The sequence below is a fragment of the Dioscorea cayenensis genome, chromosome 19 (genome assembly GCF_009730915.1).
Source record: "Dioscorea cayenensis subsp. rotundata cultivar TDr96_F1 chromosome 19, TDr96_F1_v2_PseudoChromosome.rev07_lg8_w22 25.fasta, whole genome shotgun sequence".
In the NCBI taxonomy this organism is placed as follows: Eukaryota; Viridiplantae; Streptophyta; class Magnoliopsida; order Dioscoreales; family Dioscoreaceae; genus Dioscorea; species Dioscorea cayenensis.
This window is the reverse complement of record NC_052489.1, coordinates 18,622,642-18,644,731: the sequence shown is the minus strand read 5'-3', so window position 1 is coordinate 18,644,731 and position 22,090 is coordinate 18,622,642. Positions and strand designations below refer to the sequence as shown.

At 31.6% G+C, this 22,090-nt stretch overlaps 2 protein-coding genes across 4 annotated transcripts; both read left to right on the top strand.

Moving 5' to 3' along the window:
• Positions 1-876: 876 nt before the first annotated feature.
• LOC120283831 (mitogen-activated protein kinase 1) lies at positions 877-9,293 on the top strand. Its single transcript, XM_039290586.1, has 6 exons — positions 877-1,158; positions 1,253-1,382; positions 3,238-3,375; positions 6,739-7,071; positions 7,723-7,903; positions 8,845-9,293. Exons 1-6 carry the CDS (start codon positions 914-916, stop codon positions 9,015-9,017), a joined length of 1,200 nt encoding a protein of 399 aa, XP_039146520.1. The 5' UTR covers positions 877-913; the 3' UTR covers positions 9,018-9,293.
• Positions 9,294-16,088: 6,795 nt separating this feature from the next.
• On the top strand, positions 16,089-22,073 carry LOC120249808 (polyadenylate-binding protein-interacting protein 8-like). Of its 3 annotated transcripts, none has more exons than XR_005532886.1 (10): positions 16,089-16,685; positions 16,896-17,006; positions 17,183-17,227; positions 20,050-20,122; positions 20,224-20,336; positions 20,423-20,482; positions 20,619-20,661; positions 20,765-20,833; positions 21,716-21,777; positions 21,851-21,923. XR_005532886.1 is itself a non-coding variant. In XM_039258468.1 (10 exons), exons 1-10 carry the CDS (start codon positions 16,350-16,352, stop codon positions 21,909-21,911), a joined length of 978 nt encoding a protein of 325 aa, XP_039114402.1. In that variant the 5' UTR covers positions 16,092-16,349; the 3' UTR covers positions 21,912-22,073. The 3 variants fall into 3 exon arrangements, 1 of the variants encoding a protein (XP_039114402.1); XR_005532887.1 differs by having other exon boundaries at positions 20,746-20,833; XM_039258468.1 differs by having other exon boundaries at positions 16,092-16,685; positions 20,619-20,666; positions 21,851-22,073.
• The last annotated feature ends 17 nt before the right edge of the window (positions 22,074-22,090 follow it).

Sequence of the window (22,090 nt, the reverse complement as noted above, 5' to 3'; positions counted from 1 at the left end):
GAAGAGAGATGTCGAGGTCGAGATCTGGATCGACAACTAGATGAGGGAAGTCATGCTAGACAAGTTGAGAAGCACCACCAATGTCTCAATAGAAAGGAGGGATGATGGCCAAAAATTGAGAAGTGTTATCGGGTGGATTGGAGGTTAGGGCTAGCTAGCAGGAGAAGAACGATGGCCGGAGTTGAGAGGTGTCAAAAGTGAGATGGAGATTAGGGCTGGAGGTTTAGCATCGTTTGGAGAAGATGGAGAAGAGGGAAGAGGAAAGTAGCTTCGGGATTGATGGGTTCGCGGGCTTTATGCTAAAGTTATAGTTTTTTTTAAATTAATATTTTAATAATTGGTAATATTTTATTACATGGACCGCCATGTAATCGCCATGTCATCATCAATAGACGGAGATGCTAACGGTCGTCAGCTACTGGACTGGATTGTCCCAATCAAATTAATAAAGGGATGCAATTGGAACATTTCACAATAGAGGGACCAAAAGGGCCACTTAGGTAAAATACAGGGTTGCCATTGTGATTTCCTTTTTTTTAAAAATTTGTATCGAAGTTTAAATATTAAATAAATAAATAAATAACTGGATTTATGAGAAAATACAACACAATCTAGTGAAGCATAGTTGGGGGGCGGCTGTCGCGTCAGCAAGGTCTGGCCCCACCCAATACCCAAAGTGGGACCCACATCTGTCCATAAATTCTATTTTCCAAATTTACCCTATGATCACCACCGTCCATTCCTCATCATCCCTTTTCCAAACACCAATGATCTCCAATTTTTCATAAACAACCGCGTGTTTTTCTTTTTTTTAGATTAGTCCCTCCATTTTTTAAGCATCGAAGAAAGCGAGAGAGAGAGAGAGAGAGAGAGAGAGAGAGGCGTAGGGCTGGGGATTGAATCCGAGAAGGAGATGGATGGAGGGGCGCAGAAGGGGGATGCGGAGATGGCAGAGGCGCAGCAGGGAGGAGGGGGAGGAGGTGCGCCACCGGTGCCGGCGGCGCCGGTGCCGATGCAGGGGTTGGAGAGTATACAAGCGACACTTAGCCATGGGGGAAGGTTTATTCAGTATAATATATTTGGGAATATTTTTGAGGTGACATCCAAGTATAAGCCTCCGATCATGCCCATCGGCAAGGGCGCTTATGGTATCGTTTGGTGAGTTTGGTTTTGTTTGGTTTCTTCTGGGGATTCTTTGAGGGGAGTTTTGATGGATTTCTTGATTTGATGGGTTTGATTTTGGTGGTTTTAGTTCTGCTTTGAATTCGGAGACGGGGGAGCAGGTGGCGATCAAGAAGATCGCGAATGCTTTTGATAATAAGATTGATGCTAAAAGGACGTTGAGGGAGATCAAGCTTTTGCGCCACATGGATCATGAAAACGTCAGTGAATTGTTCTTTCTCTCTCTCTCTTTTTCTCCCCGTAGATCAAGTTTCTTGCGAGTGAATAGATAAAAGATGTTTTTCTTCTTTTTTTTTTTTTACCCTTTCGCTTTATTAGTTGTGATGTGTTGTGTGATTTGATCAATGGGAAAAGAAGGAAAAAGGAGATCCATTTGGTGAGGGAACGGACAGTTGAACTTCAACCTTAAAAGTACCTTAAATCAGTGACAGATGGAATACATTTTGTGTATTTTGTACCAATTGTACGGCCCAAAATTTAATCTGATTAAAGGCAACTTGTAAAATGGTAGTGTTTTATAAAGTTGACTTGATCTTTAGTAGTTAAATAATAACATCATACCGTTCTATAAAGTTGACTAGATCTTCATTTAGAAAAAAAGACACTTCTTGCATTTCTGGTCATGGGTTGAAAATCATTTTTTTTTTTTTTAATGTCTAATGCCAGGGAAAAGCGAGAGATCCAAATCTTGGTATGCCCGATTCTGAGGGAAAATCAAAAGCCCAATTCTTGGTTCATAAATTGCTTATTTGTAGTTGAAGATGTCTATCTTTTAACATACCCATATTGAATAGTGGTTGTGTATGGGTGGTTCTAGCGCCCACGTGAGCGCGGCCCCATCCCCATTTATTCCACCGAGGCTTGTGCACGTTCCTGGGTTTTTAGTGGGTTCGCCCTGCTCCTATTTCCCAAAAAACATACCCATATTGAAGGAAATATCTATGGGCATAAGAATTGAGATGATTAAAAAGAAGTGGCCCAAGAACTGTCTTGGAGTTTCTTTATCTGGATGTATTAACTTGTTTGGTTAGTAGGAGTTCACTAGCTGATATCCTTCCTGCATATTTGCTGATTTTAATTGTAGTGTGGCTCTTGTTGTTTGAACAATGGAAGGCAAGTTGACTTAATTGTTTCAAAGGCAAAATTCATTCTAGAAGCTTGGCAAAACTAAACCATCTATAGAAACCAGATGAATAGTGGCAATTCAATCATTAGATAATTAGATACCATGAAAGATGATAAAAGCAAGCTTGCATAACTTGAATGAATACACTTAGATCCATGCAAAAGTGGCATTTCTGCAGAGCATTTACTTCACGGCATAGATTTAAACTTAATTGGTTGCTTTTTGATGATGGCCTAATGGTGAAAATTTGGAATATAAACACAAATTCAGTACTTAAGGAACGAGATCACTGAAGTTTAAACTATGATGCTAAGTCCCTGATAATCTCTTTTGAATGCGAGATTGGTTTTTTTCTACTTGGAGCCAATGGGCAGAGACTTTACATATACAAATTTTGTTCCATACTGGTTTGAGTTGGAACTTCTCACCTAATCTTTTGGATGAAGAATTTTGAGTAACTAAACTTAGGAAACTTTTCTGGATTTAACATTTGATGAAAATTGCTTTGATTCTAACACTTAAATTAATTTCAATGATGATAATAGTGAGAGTTGTTTGAAGTGAGAACTGTGGAAGACCTAGTAAATGAATTTGAGCGAACAAACAATTATATTTCTTGGTCAGTTCAGTTGGATTCAACAGACTGAGCTTTGGATGCTTTATGTAGTTTAATTATGAGATTTGCACATTGTTTAACATTTTAATTCTGTAAAAGTTCAATTTGTAACTTAGCCAATTTGATTGTTTTTGCTTGTTTTGGCTTCTTTTTTTTTTTTAGTTTTTGTAATGGATGCTCAAAAGTTTTGAAAATTCAAAAGCTGTTGAGTGGTGCTCCTTTGGTATTACTATAATTTATGTACTTTGATAATGTTTATTTTCTTATGTATGTGTATATATTGTCTAATTGATGTTGTAATTGCTCAATGCAGGTTGTAGCAATCAGGGACATCATCCCTCCTCCACAGCGAGAAGTATTTAATGATGTCTACATTGCCTATGAGCTTATGGACACTGATTTGCATCAAATAATCCGCTCCAACCAAGCTTTATCGGAGGAACACTGTCAGGTTGGTTTCATTTTGTGAGTGTTATATATATATATGTGTGTGTTTTCCCATTACTTTTTTTATATTTTGATTTTGGACATCCCATTATGTATATCTGTGTTTTTTTTTTGGCTATTTTGGAGCTCCCGTTGTATGTTATATCTATCCTTGTTTGATAAACACACCTCCCATTATCTATTTTCATTGTATACGCCATTTTCAACTTGAATTCCTGTGTGAAATTACTAGAATAACAATATTCTTGTCTTATAACTTTCTCTTTAATCAAATCTTAATTATTAATTCTTGATATTCCTTTTTTTTTTAACTTTGATATTATAAACTTTAGGGGTCCAATTCCCAATTCTCGAATCTTATATATTGTTAGGTTAGAGACCATTAAATGTATAAGATTTGAAGACTTACATAGTTTGAGCTTTTTTATTTTTTTGTAAAAGAAGGTTTTTATGTCATTTTAAAATAGTAATCAATGTTATTTAATAAAAAATAAGGAATATTTTGGGTACATTCAGTTGCTAGTGATTGGGGTTACATGTGCGCCCGCACACAGACTCACACAAATATATATATATATATATATAATGTTGTCGGGGGCTAAGTTATTTTAATGTTAAAATTTTCCAATGTTGTTATTATGGTATTTACTCACACTATGCATCCTCTTGTCATGGGCGAAGACAGGCCAAAAAGTTCTTTGATATTTCTTAATAGTGATGTCATGAGACTTGGGCAATTGCACCTCAGGTTTCTCCATAATCATGCCTAGATGATCTATGTAGCACTCTCAAAAACGGCGTAAGGCTAAACAATTCTCATTCATTCACTCATTCCCCTTTCTTTGAAAAGATCTATCGTTCTTTCACAAAGATAGAGAATTTATCCAAGTTTGAATACAAATAGAATTAATGATCATGCAGACAAACTAGGACTTACCTAAACTTCTATGCCCTGTCGATCAACTCAAGCTTAAAATAAATGTAAAAAGAATAATCCACTTGATTTGGCATGTTCTACAGAGCAAAACATGAAATTGTGCCCCTAAAGCTGAAATTTAAAAGATTGCATAACTTCAACTTGCTGACAGCTTTAGCCCTAAACCATGCCAAATGGTTGTGTTTGATGTTGATCTTTGGGCACTATATTTTGCTGTAATATTTTCCAAATCTTCTTTGTTTTCAACATTTATTTTGGCTTATAGTCAAGCATGAGATGTTGTGATTAGAGCTGTGTATTTAAGTGGCAAATCAATGGTGTTATTTTTTAACAGTTGACTATTTAAAATTTGCTACACCATTCCCTAGAAAATTTCCTATATTGAAAGGTGCCCATTTTTTTTTCCTTCGGAGTTTTATTGAATCCATTCTTTCCATAAGGTACTAAATGTGGTTTTGCTTCATCTTGTTGATTATGGAGATTTGGTATGGTTACATTCCTAATATATTCTCATAATGCTTCCTGGAAGAATGGACACCAAATTAGAAGCTTTCATCTTGTAGAAGTTAATTTTAACATAAGGATCTTAGAGAGATTATTCAGAATACAGCAGCAATCTGTTTGTAAAATTTCTAAGACATGACATTCATAATATTATCTCATTCTTTCTTCATATTATTTTCTTTAATCAATTTGCTCTTAGTTTGCCACTTTTGTCTACCTAGACCTCCATTAGTTTCTTCCAAAACAGCAAGGCGTCAGGAATTCATGGTGGGATTGATTAACATAGAAGAAAATCTATTTTTCTGCACATTTTTGGTGATCCATTTCAGATTGGTGGTTTCCTGCTGTGAGTGGTGAATGAATCATTACTGTATAGGATTTTGATGGTGGTGAAAAATGTACCCTGCAACGAAGGACAAAGTTTTATAATTAAGGGAATAATAAAGATATTGAAGTTGTAAAATAAGCTGCAATGAAGATTTGGTTTTAAATTTTCTCACCAACTTGTCATATAAAAGAGATAAGGTGATTAAGACATACATGTGTTTATTTTATAGAATATCACCACCTACTTCATGTTTGAGCTGGTCTCACATTATATATATATATATATATATATATTCAGTAATAAAAATATTTTATTTGTATTATGTAGGATTTACTTTAAATATTCCTGCTATTCTTTCTTGTTTTGGGATTACATTGTCATCAAAACCTTATTCAATTTTTTCGTGTCTTTTACATTGGTATAATTTGGGCTTTCAAATGAAGAATTCATCAGTCTTTTGTGTTGTTATAGGAGATTATTCACCATTGAGCTTTTTATGATCAAGAAAGGATTTGTGAACATTTAGTGTTTCCATAAGTAAGGAATGAGATATAATGGGGGTAATTGTAATACTTATTACCAAATTTATTCCTTTGACTAGTAAATTTCTTCCGAGTGTCTGGTATAAACTCATAAATCAATCATTTTTTCTTTCTATCGTCAATGCTAGAAAATGATTTAGTACTACCCTTGAGTGCACTTCAAGGAAATGTTGATGTGTATCGTCTATTTGCTTGAAATGCTGCAAGGAAAAACTTGCTTTTTTCCATGACAGATTTATGGTGGACTGAGCAGCCTCTGAGTTTTTTAATGTAACCATTTTTATTTGAGTTCATAAAGAGATAGAGGGATGCAATGCATGTGATGTTTAATGTGCATCTTAGAGTTTCTCGTTTTAAGAATGTTATTGAGCTTTATTGTGTATGCATGGAGGATGTGACTAAATATTTAACTATTTGAGAGGTTCATAGCTGCTTATGTTCATCTTGCTCTCTGTGAGCCAACATTGGAGTCCTTCTCTCTAGGGTTTGGAGTTTATACCAAGTTGTCAACACTTTGTAAAAGTTGCTTCTGCTATTTGGGAGAACGTCACTTTCTATGATAAGAAAACTTCTTTACATCTGGATACATTGTCTGTTTTGTAACATTTTCCCTACAGTTTGGATTGCTTAAGATGGGCTTTAAAATCCCAAACTTTCTGCTGTGTTTTGTAAGTTATACAATAATATTGTAGCTTATCTCAATGTTTGATCAATTTCTTTTCTAGTTATAGCTTTGTCGCATAAGCTTCTTCTGTATGTTTTGTGCAGTGTGTATTTTAAGAGCAAACCCATCTCTGCTTCTGAATTTTTGTGAGGTGGTAACAGAGCTTGAATTTTATGACTTTTTGTTTAGAATGTAGAATCTCATTGGCCTTTTGAGATGTTTTAACATGTGTGTCTAATCCTATCATTTGAAGTTAAACCTTATATTAATGGCTAATATCTTGATTATCACATCAGGCTACTTTTATTGAATATTTTTCTGTTGTATCTCTGTGCTATTCTCTATGGATGGCTATCTGATTAGTTCCTTTTTCTATTTTGCAATTTGTGCAGTATTTTTTGTATCAGATCCTTCGTGGTTTGAAATACATACATTCAGCAAGTGTTCTTCATAGAGACTTGAAGCCAAGCAACCTCCTCCTGAACGCAAACTGTGACTTGAAGATTTGTGATTTTGGGCTTGCACGTACTACCTCTGAAACTGATTTTATGACGGAGTATGTTGTGACAAGATGGTACCGAGCACCGGAATTATTATTGAATTCTTCTGAATATACTGCTGCAATTGATGTGTGGTCTGTGGGATGCATCTTTATGGAACTAATGGACCGGAAGCCTCTATTTCCAGGGAGAGATCATGTGCACCAGCTGCGCTTGCTAATGGAGGTGAAGCTTTTCCCTTGTTTTGTGGCTATTAAATTCTGCTTTTCTTGTTTTACTTAGACATATGTTACCGTATTGAACTTCATAGAGTATATTTCTCTAGGTTGTGTTTCAATTAAGGCTAAGTACCCCCCACCCCCCATCTTTTCGCTTTTCACTTCTCATGTATTTTATACTGTGATCTGAATTTTTCCCCTATTGTATATCTTTTTTAAAATTCTGTAAGTGATTGACTTATCCTTCTATGATGGATCACAACCAGATTGACTCCTTAGTTTCACTGGACATTAATAACAACCCATCTTTGATTAGTTAGGTACCTGTGCTCATGTTAAGTCAAGAAGTATACTTAATGAAGGATTAATAATACAAACATGTCATTGAGGATTGATCTTGGCATAAAATCAAATTTGGCTATGTAAATCATCATTATAAATAATGAACCTATACATCAGTGGAGATAGCCTTGTTTTTACGTCAAACAAATAGCTTTTAGATGCGATACAAGTAATACCTTTTTCTACGTATGTAAATTACTTCAGTTTTACAGTGAATGTTTGAATTTTGATCATATCTAGAATTATAGGCTTCAAGCAATCCTATTGATATTTGCTGGGCCATGGCTGATTTAGCAGTTGCTGTTGCACATTGCAGCTTATTGGTACTCCAAATGAGGCTGATCTGGGTTTTGTAAATGAAAATGCAAGAAGATATATCCGTCAACTTCCTCGTTATGCCCGGCAGTCATTCCCAGAAAAGTTTCCACACGTGCATCGTGCAGCAATTGACCTGGTTGAAAAGATGTTGACATTTGATCCAAGGCAGAGAATAACCGGTATGCATTTGTCTTTTGTGCTATAGCTAAAGTTTTTTTTATTATGATCTTTTCATTGAAACTAAACAATTGTTGTATCTTATAAAGGCAAACATAAGAATGACAGCTTGATTATTTTTTCAGGACATTTCCTAACCTAAATCTGGAACATATATGCCACATAGATTCATAAATTGAATTACTTCGTCTGCTAGTGGAAAATAAAGGTTGATAACCCAACACCTCATTCAACATCTATAATAGCTACACATGTAAGAATGAAATTCTTAAAACCAAATCACACTGGATTAGGTTTAGATATAAACTGATTGTTAACCTGATTCATTGTAGCATCTGATATTATTCATGTTTCATTTTGCAATCCACAGAATTAGTTTTGGAAGACAGTTGGTATGAATTGGTGGTAAGATCCAAAGTCTAGTATGCCAATTTTGTCTGGTATAGATGGTTATTATGTGCATAGATGTGCTATCTAGATCTCCTATTGAAGGTTTAAGGTTAGATTTGTAGTCTGTGGAAACATGCATCTTAGACTTTCAAATAATTTTTGGCAAGCAATTGAATGAATTTTGATCAATGAGAGTGTTGTTTCACATGCAATGCATCAGTGGTTTAGTACATTATTAATGTCAAGTCTAGTCAAAGTCAGCAACTTTACTTCCATTGGAATAGGAGATCGGAGCGAAAAATTTATAAATAAAAGTTTCCTATTTGTTGGTGTATTTGGTTCTAGAAATAATTCGTGCACGAATATGATAAGATACAAAAGTCTGATAGTTGGTAAGGACATGAATCAGATGCAGTGTTAGAACATTTAAGCCATCCATCATGTCACATGTTCAATATAACTTTCATGCCTTGTTGCTTTTTTTTTTTATTTCAAAATTATCGTACTTTGTAACTTTTATTGATAAGCATGTGCTCTTGTTGTTTATATGCAGTCGAAGATGCTCTCGCTCACCCATACTTGGCATCCCTACATGACATAAGCGACGAGCCAGTATGCATGATGCCCTTCAGTTTCGACTTTGAGCAGCACGCACTCTCCGAGGACCAAATGAAGGAGCTAATCTACCGAGAGGGGCTCGCATTCAATCCCGAGTACCAGACATAAGAGCTTCAGAAAATCTCCATTTTCATTGACCCATTGGCCTTTTAGCAGTGCCAGTTCATGTGGATTTGTATGCAACTGCATCTCTGATTTCTAGCTGTATATATCTGCAGTCCAAAGCCCTAATTTTCTATTCCAAACTTAAACTGAACCCAGAGGGCAGGGACTTGGCTGATTGAATGTGTCATTAAGGATGATGATGGTGTATGATTTGTTGTTTTTGCCCTTGTATTTTAGAATTCTCACTTTTTTATTCAAATTTAAGTTATTGTTCCATCATGACATTTCTCAATAATTTAGGGTTCATGAACTTTGAATAAATGTGGGAACATTTAAAAATGGGTAAATTTTAAAAAAAAATGTTATCTTTTTATTATTTGGTAAAAATATAAAATTTCAGTAATAAAATGTTAAGGCATGATATATCAATCTGTTTCTTTTTGTTGGTTTTAGGTTTTGGATTGTATTATTTTTTATTTTCAAATAGTTGGCAATATTGGGCAACATTATGAAACATAGGTTTAAGTTGATACATCCATGGTGCCTGCTAAAGTAGATCTTGTAGTTTCTTTTTTAACACATTGGGGACCAATTTGATTCTCAATCCCTAATGCTTCCAAGATAATCATAACTCATCCGTCCCAATCTTTGCTTTTTTTTTTTCGTTTATTTATTTATTTTGATTATTGATCTGAAGAACTAGGCTAGGGATTGAAAGTTGTATAAAAAGTAAATTTTTTTCTGATAAATATTTTTTACAAGCACAAAAACTCAAATTTATTTTATTTTTGTTTTAGAGTTTATTTGATCTGTGATTTTCAGGATGATTCTTTTCTTTTCTTTTTTTTTTTAATTTTTCCTTATTCTTACACTTTATATATGTACTATAAAAAAATAATAATAATTGAGAATTGATTCTTATATCTCCACTGGGACTGTTTGATTATTTACTTATTTATTCAATAATTTCAATTAATCTAATTAAACCCATTTATATAGCCATTTAAACTCTATGTGTTATACTAAAATAAACTTAAAAAAGAGGAAATTGTCCATGCTTCATAACATTTAAAAATTCTAAAAATAATTGAAATAGTTGGTTTGGCCAGCACTTCATGAATTTTGAATTTGATAAAATAAAAATCAATCTTGATTTGATCAACTCCCAACATGATCCAAATAAACCTTATATAATTTAAACTAATAAATAAATAAATAAATAAAAAGATTTCATTGACTTGATAGCTGCTTTGTTTTGGAGGGTTTTTTGAGCTATACGTAACTTGAAGTTATCGGGTTTCTCGAAATCCAGGTTTGGTTTGCATGCGATTTCAAAACCAATGTAACTCATATTACATCCAACGAGTGATTTTGGTTTATAGGGCCACTTTCAATTTCTTATCTTTAAATTTTTTTCAAACGCATAACTCATGACCTATATGTAACTAATTAAAAGAAAAACAAATACGATTAAACATTTATGGATATTTTTATGGAGTGAAAAAAATTATAAAATTTAATAATAAATTTAATAATTACTTTGATAATTAATTTAATAATAAAATTAAGAGTTAAAATAATCAATGCGATAATTAAAAATCATTAATAACATTCTAAAAAAATATGAAAAGTTCAAAAATACTTTTTATTGAGTTAAAAAAATTAAATTTAAAAATTATAAAATATAATAAAATAAATAAATAAATATACTAATAAATTTAATAAACTAATTTAATAATAAAAATTAATAGTTAAATTAATTAATACAAGACTTTAAAAATCATTAAAATATTTATAATGTATTAATTTCAAAATTTATAAATATCTCTTATCAAATACAAAAATCCTATAATACAAAGATCTACAAGACATTTAACTAAACACTCAGATTTGATCAAGACTGTATTATAAAATCCATTGATTTTTCGCTACATCAGAATTGAAATCCACTCAGATTTACAGTTACATTGAACCAAACGCCCTCTAAAGTTTTTTAGCTGAGATTTGTACAAACATTAGGATGGAATTATGGAGCAATCAATGTTATGGCAACACAATTAGACAAATATATTCAACTTTACCTTCTTTTGCTTTCTTGTTGAGAAGATTAGATGGATGATGTTAATTTATTTTGGTACTTTTGGTAGTAGCTATGTTTCCCACCTGTCCATTTAGTTCCAACCTAACATTTTTAGGTTTTTTATTTCCTTAAATTTATTTATTTATTTATTTATTTATCACTAAATTGAGGTTTTAGTGAGAAGCCACTAGACTTGTGTGGGGGACCAAAGAGGCCACACTTTTTTAGAATATTCCTTTATAAATATTCATTAAATAAAATCCATTTGATTGAAATCATTCCAATGTATGACTTAAATAAGGCATTGGTTTATATTTCATCTATATTTTATATATTTAGTGTTATAAATGTTGAAATTCAAGAAAAGAAAACTTAGGTTGAGTATGAATTATGTAAAGATTGTGATAATAGATATGTAAGCCAAAAGAAGTAATGTTGAAGATGTATTAAATAATAAGAAAATATATGTGTCTAATTTTTAAATCCTTTTAATTGATTTTTTTAGTAAAAAATTTAATAAATAATCTTGTAGGTGCCCATTTGAATTGACCTTTTTTTAGAAAAAAAAAATCTCAAAACTTTTTTTCCTTGAAAAAGTCTTTCAAGAAGCACAAATAAATTTGCATTTGAAATAGTATTTGAGATTTTTTTTTTCTAGTGTTTCTATAAAACCGCTGAAAGTGATCAATGTTTTTAAATAAATAAATATATACATATTATTTCTCCAAAAAAAAACAAAGGGGAGAAAAAAAGGGGGAGGAGGGGTGGTTAAAACTAGCTCTTAGAATAAGCAAGTAATTATATGAACAATTATCCACATATTAAGGTCTAATGTTATTATACATATGATAAATTTATATTATGTGATTAATCACTAATGAATAATATTTATTATATATGACAATGAATGTTTTAAAATTTTACAATTATTAAAAAAATTAAATCAGACCTAAATATCAAGTGAAGATGATAAGAATCATTGAGTGTGTGAATATTAAATTAATGAGGGCCCTTAAACACAAGCATGATATTCTCAATGCAATGATAGAGTTGATTGAGGATTGTCCACCCTAAACATTATAATAATAAAAATAAATAATTTAAAAATATTTTTATGGTTTAACACAGTGACAAACTGCATGACCTTTCTTGATAAATAATAATAATAATAATAATAATAATAATAATAATAATAATAATGAAGCCGCCTAGGTAGTGTTTATAACTTCATAGGGAAGGGGGATAGGATTGATTCATTTATCTTTCTGAATTATATAACCTAAATAACTTATTCTGAATATAATTTTTACACAAATTAATAAATTCTTAATTTATAAATAAATACAAGCAACACTTGTTTTAAATTTGATGATGTGACAGCAGAACAGGGTAATGTATATATCACACAAATAATTAAAATATTTAGAACAAATATATATATATATATATATATGTGCCTTTTGTTTTTATGGAATTGTTTTTTTTCCTGCATAAAATATTTTCTTTCTAGATTAAAAATTATATATATATATATAGTATTTATTTAATTAGATTACATGAAGGATGGGCATGCATTAAATGTGAGGTATGATAATTGATAAGTATGCCCATAAACTAAGGGGTATATTCATCTTTCCAATGTATATCCACCCAAACTTGAGGATTTATAAAAACAAAAATAAAATAAAATAAAAATTAGGTGGAACTGGTGAAAGTGTGGAAGGTGTTATTTCCACCATTTCATTATATGAAAGTGAAGTCAGTCTATACTTTTTATTTTTTTTATTCATTTTATGCATACATATACATATATAATATTATTTTAGTTGTGTTATTTCTATAATATGTTATTTTATTATATTTTGGTGTTTTCTTATAAACACTTAATTCATTAATTTATGATCTATCATAGAATAAGTCATTATATATATCATACAAATATATATAAATAAATATATATATATATACACTAAAAAATTAGAGATCTCATGAGATTTTTCTTTTTTAATAAATATAAATAAACTAAATATTAAGAATAATCACATGCAATACACTAAACTTTCATCACTATGAATTGGGATTTAAACTCGTTTCTTCAATAGAATAAAAGCTCTATGTAAAAAATTTAATACTAATAAATTAAATAGTCATTGACTCGTGATAATTAAAAATATTCATAATAATATTTTTTATTGTTTTTATAACTCAATTTAAATTGTATTTAATTGTTTTAGTTACTGTTTTCAAGTAAAAAAATAATTAATAAAAAAATAACATGTAGTCCTTTTTCTTACAATGTTGAGTCAAGTAATACGTGGGTCTTTTGATTTTTTTTTTTATTTTAATATTAATAGTTTAGCCTAACTATTATCACATTTTTACGTTATCCTATATTCCTTTTTTTCTTTAGTTTTTATTTATTTAATTAATTTTCAGAGATACATCACCTCAATCAATGTGTAAGAATATACATACTTACATATGTATGTATGTATAATGGTAGCAACATTTTCAATATGTGGCATCAAGAAGAAGTTGAATAATTCAATCACATGGAATAGTTATGAAATGTGCTTAGCTTGTATTGAATTCAATTGAATTGATTGATAGAACTATAAATTCTAATTATCATTAGTTATCTTTTTACTTATCATTTGCTCCATTGTCAAAAAATCATTTAATGAAACAATAAAATTCAAAAATCACTTACTTCAAGTCATTCACGTGCACGAGTTTTGTTATCTATTAGTGTTTTAAAAAGTAGGAGTTCTAAATTAATCAAGACTGAGATATTTAAAATTTTATAAATGAGTAGACTTTTCACACCGGTTATTTTTTTTATACTTATTTGAATTAACATCGGTTGATTCATAATATATATATATATAATTAAAATAAATATTAAAAGTAAAAGTATTGAGGCATATTAGGATTTGGTGCATTGGATGTTGCATTAATCCAATCCGTGGAATCAATCATTTCAAACTATTAACCAATGATAATTTTGTACATATAAATGTACACTACCAATAATGTTGCACAAATACGCACTACATATGCTCAACTATATTCCATTACCATCTTACATTCTTACGTGGTGAATCTCTCATGTAATTACTACTATTTTTTTTTTGGTATTTATCACCCTTATATATATATATATATATATATTTTAAGGAAAACTTTTCAATTTAAATTTGGCCAAGCAATATTAGTCGCATAGTTTAGTTAGCATGGCTTTTATTGTTCAAGATTAAAACACACCAAAATGTATTAAAATATCATATATTCTTTTTGACGAAGATTGTTCAATTTGAATTTAACCAAACAGTATTAGCTGCACGACTTAGTTAGCAAGGCTTTCATTGCCTGATATCAGAATATATCCATTGGTGTTAAAAGATCCTTGATTTGAGAGTGGGTTTATAACCCAAGTTTCATACAGTCAAGTGAGGATACATGACTAGTCGATCAATTCTTATTTATGTACATGCCTCTGATTATATATGTGTTTGTTGCATTTGTCAAATATATATGTATATATATATATAATTTATCACAAATAAATATACTCATATCAACAATTTGACAAATATATATTATATGCATTGTTAGGATTGTATTTGACTATTTGTTGGTGCATCAAGGAGTTAATGTTGGACTTGTCATCTGCAATGTCTTCCCTATTTTTGTGATTTTATTTGTCAATTAATTAGTTTATTTACTTTTGTGGTTCATTTAGTATGAATTAATGCTCTTAGTAACCAAGACTGAAGCATGCCATTATAGTTGTTGGGAGTCATTCAAGAAATAATAATTTAAAATAAAAATTACACCTTGCTTTCCTTTCACTCATATGTCATATGTCCCTTTATAATTGAAAATTTAAGCATTTATCATGCATTTCATTTTTTATTTATTAATTTTTACATATGCACCCATGCAAAGTTTCATAATTGAATCTACAATCCTATAAAAACCAAAACCATGAAAGTTCTTTAAAAATAAATAAATAAATAAATAAATTTTAGGGAGAGATACACAATAGCTGTAGCTTTTATATTTTCAAATTATTAATAATATCAAATATGAAAAATAAAATGAAATTATTTAGGGTGAGAATATATTCAACTTTATCCTTGTTTATTTTTATCCAATTTGAATGGAAAATGGTCTATTAGTGGTCCTATGTCACAAGTCAGTGGTTAAATTTGACCGAAATTACTTCCTTTTTTTTAATTACTGGAGTTAAATTAAATAATTATATTTTAATCAAAATGGGTTTTTTTTAATTATAAGAAAATTATATTAATGATGGAAGGTTTCACTTGACATCTCTTCTTATACTTTTATATCTATCCATTTTACATTTGTGCCCTCACCATTCTCATTATAAATTTTAATTCCATTTTTATTTAATTTACCATTAAATTTCTTCTTAAAATAATATTAAAAATTCTTTAAAGTATATTTATATTTATATATATATTATATAAAAAAGTAATCAAGAATCATTTGTCCCTATCCATCTAACACCCATCATACAATTTGATCTCCTAATAAATTATCAATCAAACACCATAATAATCCAATCTATCCATTCATAGCATCCAATATCAACCTCCTTAATTATAAATAATAATTGCCAATTTTTTCATTCAATTTTTCAATAATTATTCAAAATAATAATCTACAAATTCAAAATTTAAATTTTAAAAATAATAGAAAAAATTTTTCGAAAAAAAAAAAGCATCACAATCCCAACAGATCCACATCCCTTCCAAGTAAGTTACACATGCTTGCCAAACGTAACAACCTCGGTGACGTCATCACACGTCATCATCCCTTCCCTCTCCAAAACCCCCCACCAATTCTTCATTTCTCTAACGAAATAAGCAAGGAAAAAAAAAGGTTTTTTTTTTTTTAATTTATTATTGAATAAGACTAAATAAATATCTCACCTTTTTTTTTTTACTGTAATTTGTATTTATTTATTTATTTGCAAAAAGAATCAAAATTTAGTTTTTTCTTTGCAAGTTGGGCATGGGCGTCTATTTATAGCAATCTTTTGGGCAGCCATTGGAGTCCCTTTTCATCTTGAAAATCTTCAACCATTTGCGAAAAGATTCAAACTTGAATGCAAAGATCTCGCCTTTTTAGGTTTCTTCATCTGTTGTTGATTTAGTTTTGGAATTGTTTTTCTTCCTTTTGAGGTTTATATAGGTTTGTATATTGGCTTGGTGGTGGTGAGAGGAATGGCGGTGGTTGCGGAGAGTGCGATCAGGTCCGATGATCAGCTTTCCGGCACCGGCGCCGGACGGGATCAGGAGTTTCAGAGTGATGTGAAGAAGTTGGTTGACTTGCTGTCTAAGTTGAATCCATCGGCGAAGGAGTTTGTGCCATCGTCGCGTGCTGGTGTCTTGGCGGCGGATGGGCGGCAGGCCGGCGGTCACCGGCTGTCGGCGGACGCTCCTGTCTTCGTTTCGTCGGCGGAGTATTACGGTAATGGTGGTAGCGGAGGTGATGGTAGCATAAAGGATTCCAGCAGTGATGGGTCTTCTGGTAATCAGAATAATCAACAGCAACGTCGAGTAAAATTCTCATCTTTTTTTTTTTTTTCTGTGTGTGTTTGGAATTGTGATTTGATGTTTGTTTTTTTTTGGCAATTCTAAGTCAAAGATTAGTTTTTTACATTAATTTGGAATTTTATGTTGAAGGTTTTTCTTTTTCAGGTCAAAGGATTGTGATTTATTTGGAATTTTATTGTTGGCGTATTGAATTTTTGATCTGGGCTTTTGCAGAGGAGGAATGGGTATAATCAAGGGAGGAGGAGGATGAGTGAGAGAGCTCGTAGAGCTCAGAAGGAGGAGAGTATCAGGAGGACTGTATATGTTTCTGACATTGATCAGCATGTGAGCCTATTGAATAAGAAAAATGAGTTTTCTCTTTCGTAATTTTTTTTTTTTTTTGTAGTTTTTATGTCATTTCAGTCCATCAAATTTCTCTTGATCTATAGTGCTTGTAATTTATAAGAGCTCAATCCTTTGGGTGTTCTGCTGATCTGAATCTCTTGATCAATGAATTTCAGGTCACTGAAGAGCATCTCGCTGAATTGTTTAGTTATTGTGGAAAAGTAAGTTATTTCATATTCTCATTTGTATATTTGGAAGTGCATAATCAACAGCTAAATTCCCAAATTGTGTTTTTCTTTATTTTAGAGCTATTTAATCAGTCTGTGATATTCTGGTCTAGCAAATTTCTGCAAGTTTTTGTGTCAGATTATTAGGAAATAATTTTAAGAACTAGTGAGAGAATTTCTGTTTAAATATAATACTTTAGTTGTTTAAGGTTAATGTATCTTTTCCAAAGTTAGTGATGTTGTTGTTCTCTAGCAAAGTCAAAAGAAAAGGGTAATTTTATGTGATTTTATGCATTCTGAGTTTCTGCAAGGAAGGAGCCACACATAGACTAAAGATTTGCAAGTGACACATCAAGGCCCTCGTTTTCTGTGTACATAAGTGGCCTTACCATTACTCAGCCAAAAGGAGAAAGAGCTGATTTAGTGCTAGACCATTTACATAATAAAGCATGAATAGATACTGCTTGAATTATATTTTGGACCACATCTGGCCGTCAAAGAAGAATTACCAGTGATGGAGACATTTTCAAAGTTTGAAAATTGGAACAGGAATGGAATTAAATGAGGGTCAGTTGTCAAAATAAAATGATAAGTAGGCTATTATATTTGTACCTTTTGTTTTCTCTCGTTCTTTTATATGAGAAATTCAGGGAGTACGGGACCCTCTAGAATGCTCTGTTTTCTCCCCATATTAGTAGCATCTGTGGTTTAGACTTTTTATCACTAATTAGTTTAGTATTTGATTGCTGCATCCGTGTGTTTATGCTATTTGTGCTACTCACAATGGGGCAGATGTTTTCTTTTTCTTATCAGCATGCAATGTCGAAATTTACATTATGATTTTATTTTACAGATCATTCTTTAAAAATCTGTCTATTTTAGGTGATAACTATCAATGCATTTGTTTAAAAACTTTTTGGACTATTCTCCTTTTTTACTGTGTAGAAAACGGGTTTGACAATCAATACTAGTGTGGAATAAAGGTTCACCTAGTCAAGGTTTGAAAATATAGACTAACAATGAAGTTGTTGAAAGCTTTGCAATTGTTTGAATATTACCCACCCCTGAAATAATCATCTGAGAGACATATCATAGGGTGTGAACTACAGAAATATGATGTTAGTCCGGTGTTGTTTAACAGGATATGTACATAAATGTGATGTGATCAAAGCTCGATAATTTGTCCAAGAGACATTATATTTTCTGGATACTCTTCATTTTCTTGTGATAGTTAGGCTGCTCACGGTGAAAATTGATTTTGCTTACAAATTCTATTTGAATCAACAACCTTGACTGGAACATTTGAGTCAGTCAAAGAATTTTTATTTACGGTTTTGATTTTCAAGTTTCATGCCATCTATGTGTACCAGCTAGTTAGCTAGGATTTGGTCTGCAGATCTAAAATGAATAAAGAAATAGAATTTTCAAGATAAGGAATAAAAAAAATAACCATGGATAAATCCAAGTGATCTCAGAGGTGTACCCTTTTGCTTAATACTGAAATTGTTATTTTGAAGCAGTAAGGCTTAGCTATGTTATGAACCCCTTGATAAAAATGTATGCTGTCGTAGAAGCCTCTTTTTTGTATCTTTTGTTGCTTCATTCTTTAATATTAGGAATTATGTATATAGCTGTCAATATGTTGATCTTGTGCTCATTTCCTATAGACTGATTCTAGTGTCTGTTTTAGATAGGTGAGTACTGTATTTTTTATGGGAATGAACTCAAAATGCTATCTTTGTATCGTTGAGTCTATTGTTTAGGCACATGTGAAATTTGTGTTCTAGAGGGAGACTATACTATATAGTTTGCATAGACCGCTCATTCTTTTGAAAGATGATAATTAATTTGTTGAGTGAAAAGGGCTATAGAATCATTATAATTGGTGTTATAAATCCATCATCTACAATATTGTCGAAATTTACAAAATTACAATGGCTGATAACTTAGTTCAAACAACTAGTATCTTACATGTTGATTGCCTTCTGCTGCTTTCTTTTGAGAATATGCATATACAAAATGATAGACATCATGAAGATTGAATGATATCTAATCACCATGGAGGCATACCTAAGAAGAAATTAAGAAGATTAGCTTGTTGGCAGCAGGAGTTCATTTAGTATGTCTTTCTCTTTATAGTCAGAATACATCGGTCATAATGCCTTAGTCATTAAAGGTATTCATCAAGCACTTGGGCCCTGTTTAGTTTGTAAGTTAAAAAAAAATGGTATTGAAAAGCACAAGAAAGAAAATTTTTTTTCCTCAGTAATGATCTGCTTGGCATCTCACAATGTGCGATTGTTTTGTCAATTAGACATACAGAAAGAATATTGTACTTGCAAATTTTCTTTGAGGAAAATAACTTAAAAGTGAAGAAATTCAGCTGGCTTGCACGAGTTTAGGCCTTTAATTCTCTATTGGGATTTCGAAAGAAATAATTTTTTGAAGGAAAATCTCTCCCTCTACATTCTTGGTGTCTGAACAGCCATTAGCTAAATGTTGCTAGGTATAACTCTTTCCTCAGATACATAGGCTTGGATTTGTGCTTGATGTTTCAAGAGGCAATTTGTATGTAGAATCTCATCACTGTATAACATTTATGAATTTCCTATTTTCATCACTCTATGCAATTATTTCTAAATGACACCTCTTACTGTTCCAAAACAATTGTTTATTCCAAGCTGTTTTATGATCAAAATCAGTGTCATTGAAAGAATGAAAATTTTGAATAATTTGAGCTTGTCCTATAATTTATATTGTGGTTTATGTAGCATTAATAAATTTCTGATCATTTGATTCCTGTGTTCATGTTAAAGGTAGTTGATTGTCGGGTTTGTGGGGACACGAATTCACTTCTTCGATTTGCATTTATTGAGTTTGCTGATGACTGTGAGTTCAGTTGATCACCCTTGATATTTTACAAACTTGTAGATAATATGTTTTCAATAAGACATCTTATTAAACCATGATGATTGGATTTATTGTAAAAGATGGTGCAAGGGCGGCATTAACTCTCGGAGGGACCATGCTAGGCTTCTATCCTGTTAGGGTTTTGCCTTCGAAGACTGCAATCTTGCCTGTAAACCCTACATTTCTTCCAAAGGTTTAGTCTAATAAGCTCTCTCTCAATCTAAATTCAAATATTTGTTTTCTTCTGTAAGTTATCTGACTATATAATTTCGGATACAGTCTGATGATGAAAAGGAAATGGTTACGCGCACCGTTTATTGTACAAATATTGATAAGAAGGTACAATTATCTCCACTCATCATTTGTAATCCGCTCTTGAGTTAAGAAAAAAAAATTAGCCATGAACTTTTGCTTCTGCTTTTGTGTTGCATGACTGAAAAAGTTTAATAAAGAATTAATCGCTTTCAATTTTCAGGTCACTCAAATGGATGTAAAAATTTTCTTCAATAAATACTGTGGTGAGGTCAGAACACTGCCTTCAGTATAGTGCTTGATCAGTTCCGCAAGATGGTTATACCTTTAGAAGTTTCTTCATCTGTCAGGAAAATCTCCTCTGCGCAGGTATCTCGTTTGAGGCTGCTCGGGGATCATGTTCATAAAACCCGCATAGCATTTGTTGAATTTATTCAGGTATATTTATATTACCCCCAATTTGATTATTCAAGTTTCTAAAGTTCGGTAGCATCATATTAATGTCAATGTTTTCTCTGGTCTGTGGATTTTAAGTTGCTGATTTTCATTTAATATTATGACACATGCTTTGATTTACTTGTCAATGTCAAAAAGTAAGAAAACGAACATGAGGAAGAGAAGTATACTAATAGGGGATAACATTCATGTCTTGGGATTGAAATTCAATGACAAGCTCACCATGCTTTGGTAGCATTTTATAATGTTTCTAATATTCTAAAGGAACACATTTGATGTTTGTAAATATTTAATTTATTTGCATGAGATAAGACTATCAACATACAAGAAAATGAAAAACGCAAGAACAACGAGGGCCATGACTGTAGTTCCCATGACATATATTGCTTACAACTTTCGCCAATATTATGCCAAATTATAATTTTTAGCAAAAGCTGAAGCTGCTGCTTCTGATTGGCATAAGTCGCCATGAAGAAAACGCGATGTATAAAACTTTCAAGTTGATAATTTGAACTTCATCTTCTCATTTAATAATTATGTTTGGTTTCAGATAAGACTCACAGAAATAAACAACATGTCATCAACAGATGGATTGTGTTAGTGTGGTCTTATTGTTTGGGAACTATGTCTACAAATTCATCAAAGCTACTGAATGTTTTGATGGCTTTTTTAGCAGAAAATATTAATCATAAGAAATTATCAAATGTCAATGCCAATCACATTCTAACATCCAGAAAATCACATAAAAGCCGCTGTTGAACTTTTAGCCAAGAGCATCAAAGTGCAATGTAGTCAAGAAACTAAAAATTAATTTGCAAACATTTATCAATATTATGCATTGAAAACTTTGTCGATACATCACAGGCAGAAAGTGCTATCATCGCTCTGAGTTGTAGTGGCATGTTCATAGGAGATCTTCCAATAAGGTACATTTCTTTATTTTTCTGTTATAAAAGTCATTGCAATAGAATTCATACTGATAATCTCATGAATTTTCAGGGTGAGTCCTTCCAAGACACCCGTAAGGCCTCGTGTCACGCGACAACAGTTTGCTAATTGAGGTTTGGCAAAAGACTGAACTGATTAGCAAACTCGGATGAAAGCATGAGCTGCACAAACACCATTTTCTTATGTGGCCAGATCATATTTTCTGCAACCAAACATCATCCACCACCACCTGAAAATTTCTCTGTTTCGGGAGACTGTTCTTTTTTCTTTATGTAACCTAATGCGTATCAC

Excerpts from the sequence above, each read along its gene's own strand:
- LOC120283831 (XM_039290586.1), top strand. The coding sequence starts at position 914 with ATGGATGGAGGGGCGCAGAAGGGGGATGCGGAGATGGCAGAGGCGCAG. Across the intron at positions 1,159-1,252 it reads GGCGCTTATGGTATCGTTTG|TTCTGCTTTGAATTCGGAGA; the intron begins GTGAGTTTGGTT and ends TGGTGGTTTTAG. Across the intron at positions 1,383-3,237 it reads GCCACATGGATCATGAAAAC|GTTGTAGCAATCAGGGACAT; the intron begins GTCAGTGAATTG and ends TGCTCAATGCAG.
- LOC120249808 (XM_039258468.1), top strand. The coding sequence starts at position 16,350 with ATGGCGGTGGTTGCGGAGAGTGCGATCAGGTCCGATGATCAGCTTTCC. Across the intron at positions 17,228-20,049 it reads TGTTTAGTTATTGTGGAAAA|GTAGTTGATTGTCGGGTTTG; the intron begins GTAAGTTATTTC and ends TTCATGTTAAAG. Across the intron at positions 21,778-21,850 it reads ATAGGAGATCTTCCAATAAG|GGTGAGTCCTTCCAAGACAC; the intron begins GTACATTTCTTT and ends ATGAATTTTCAG.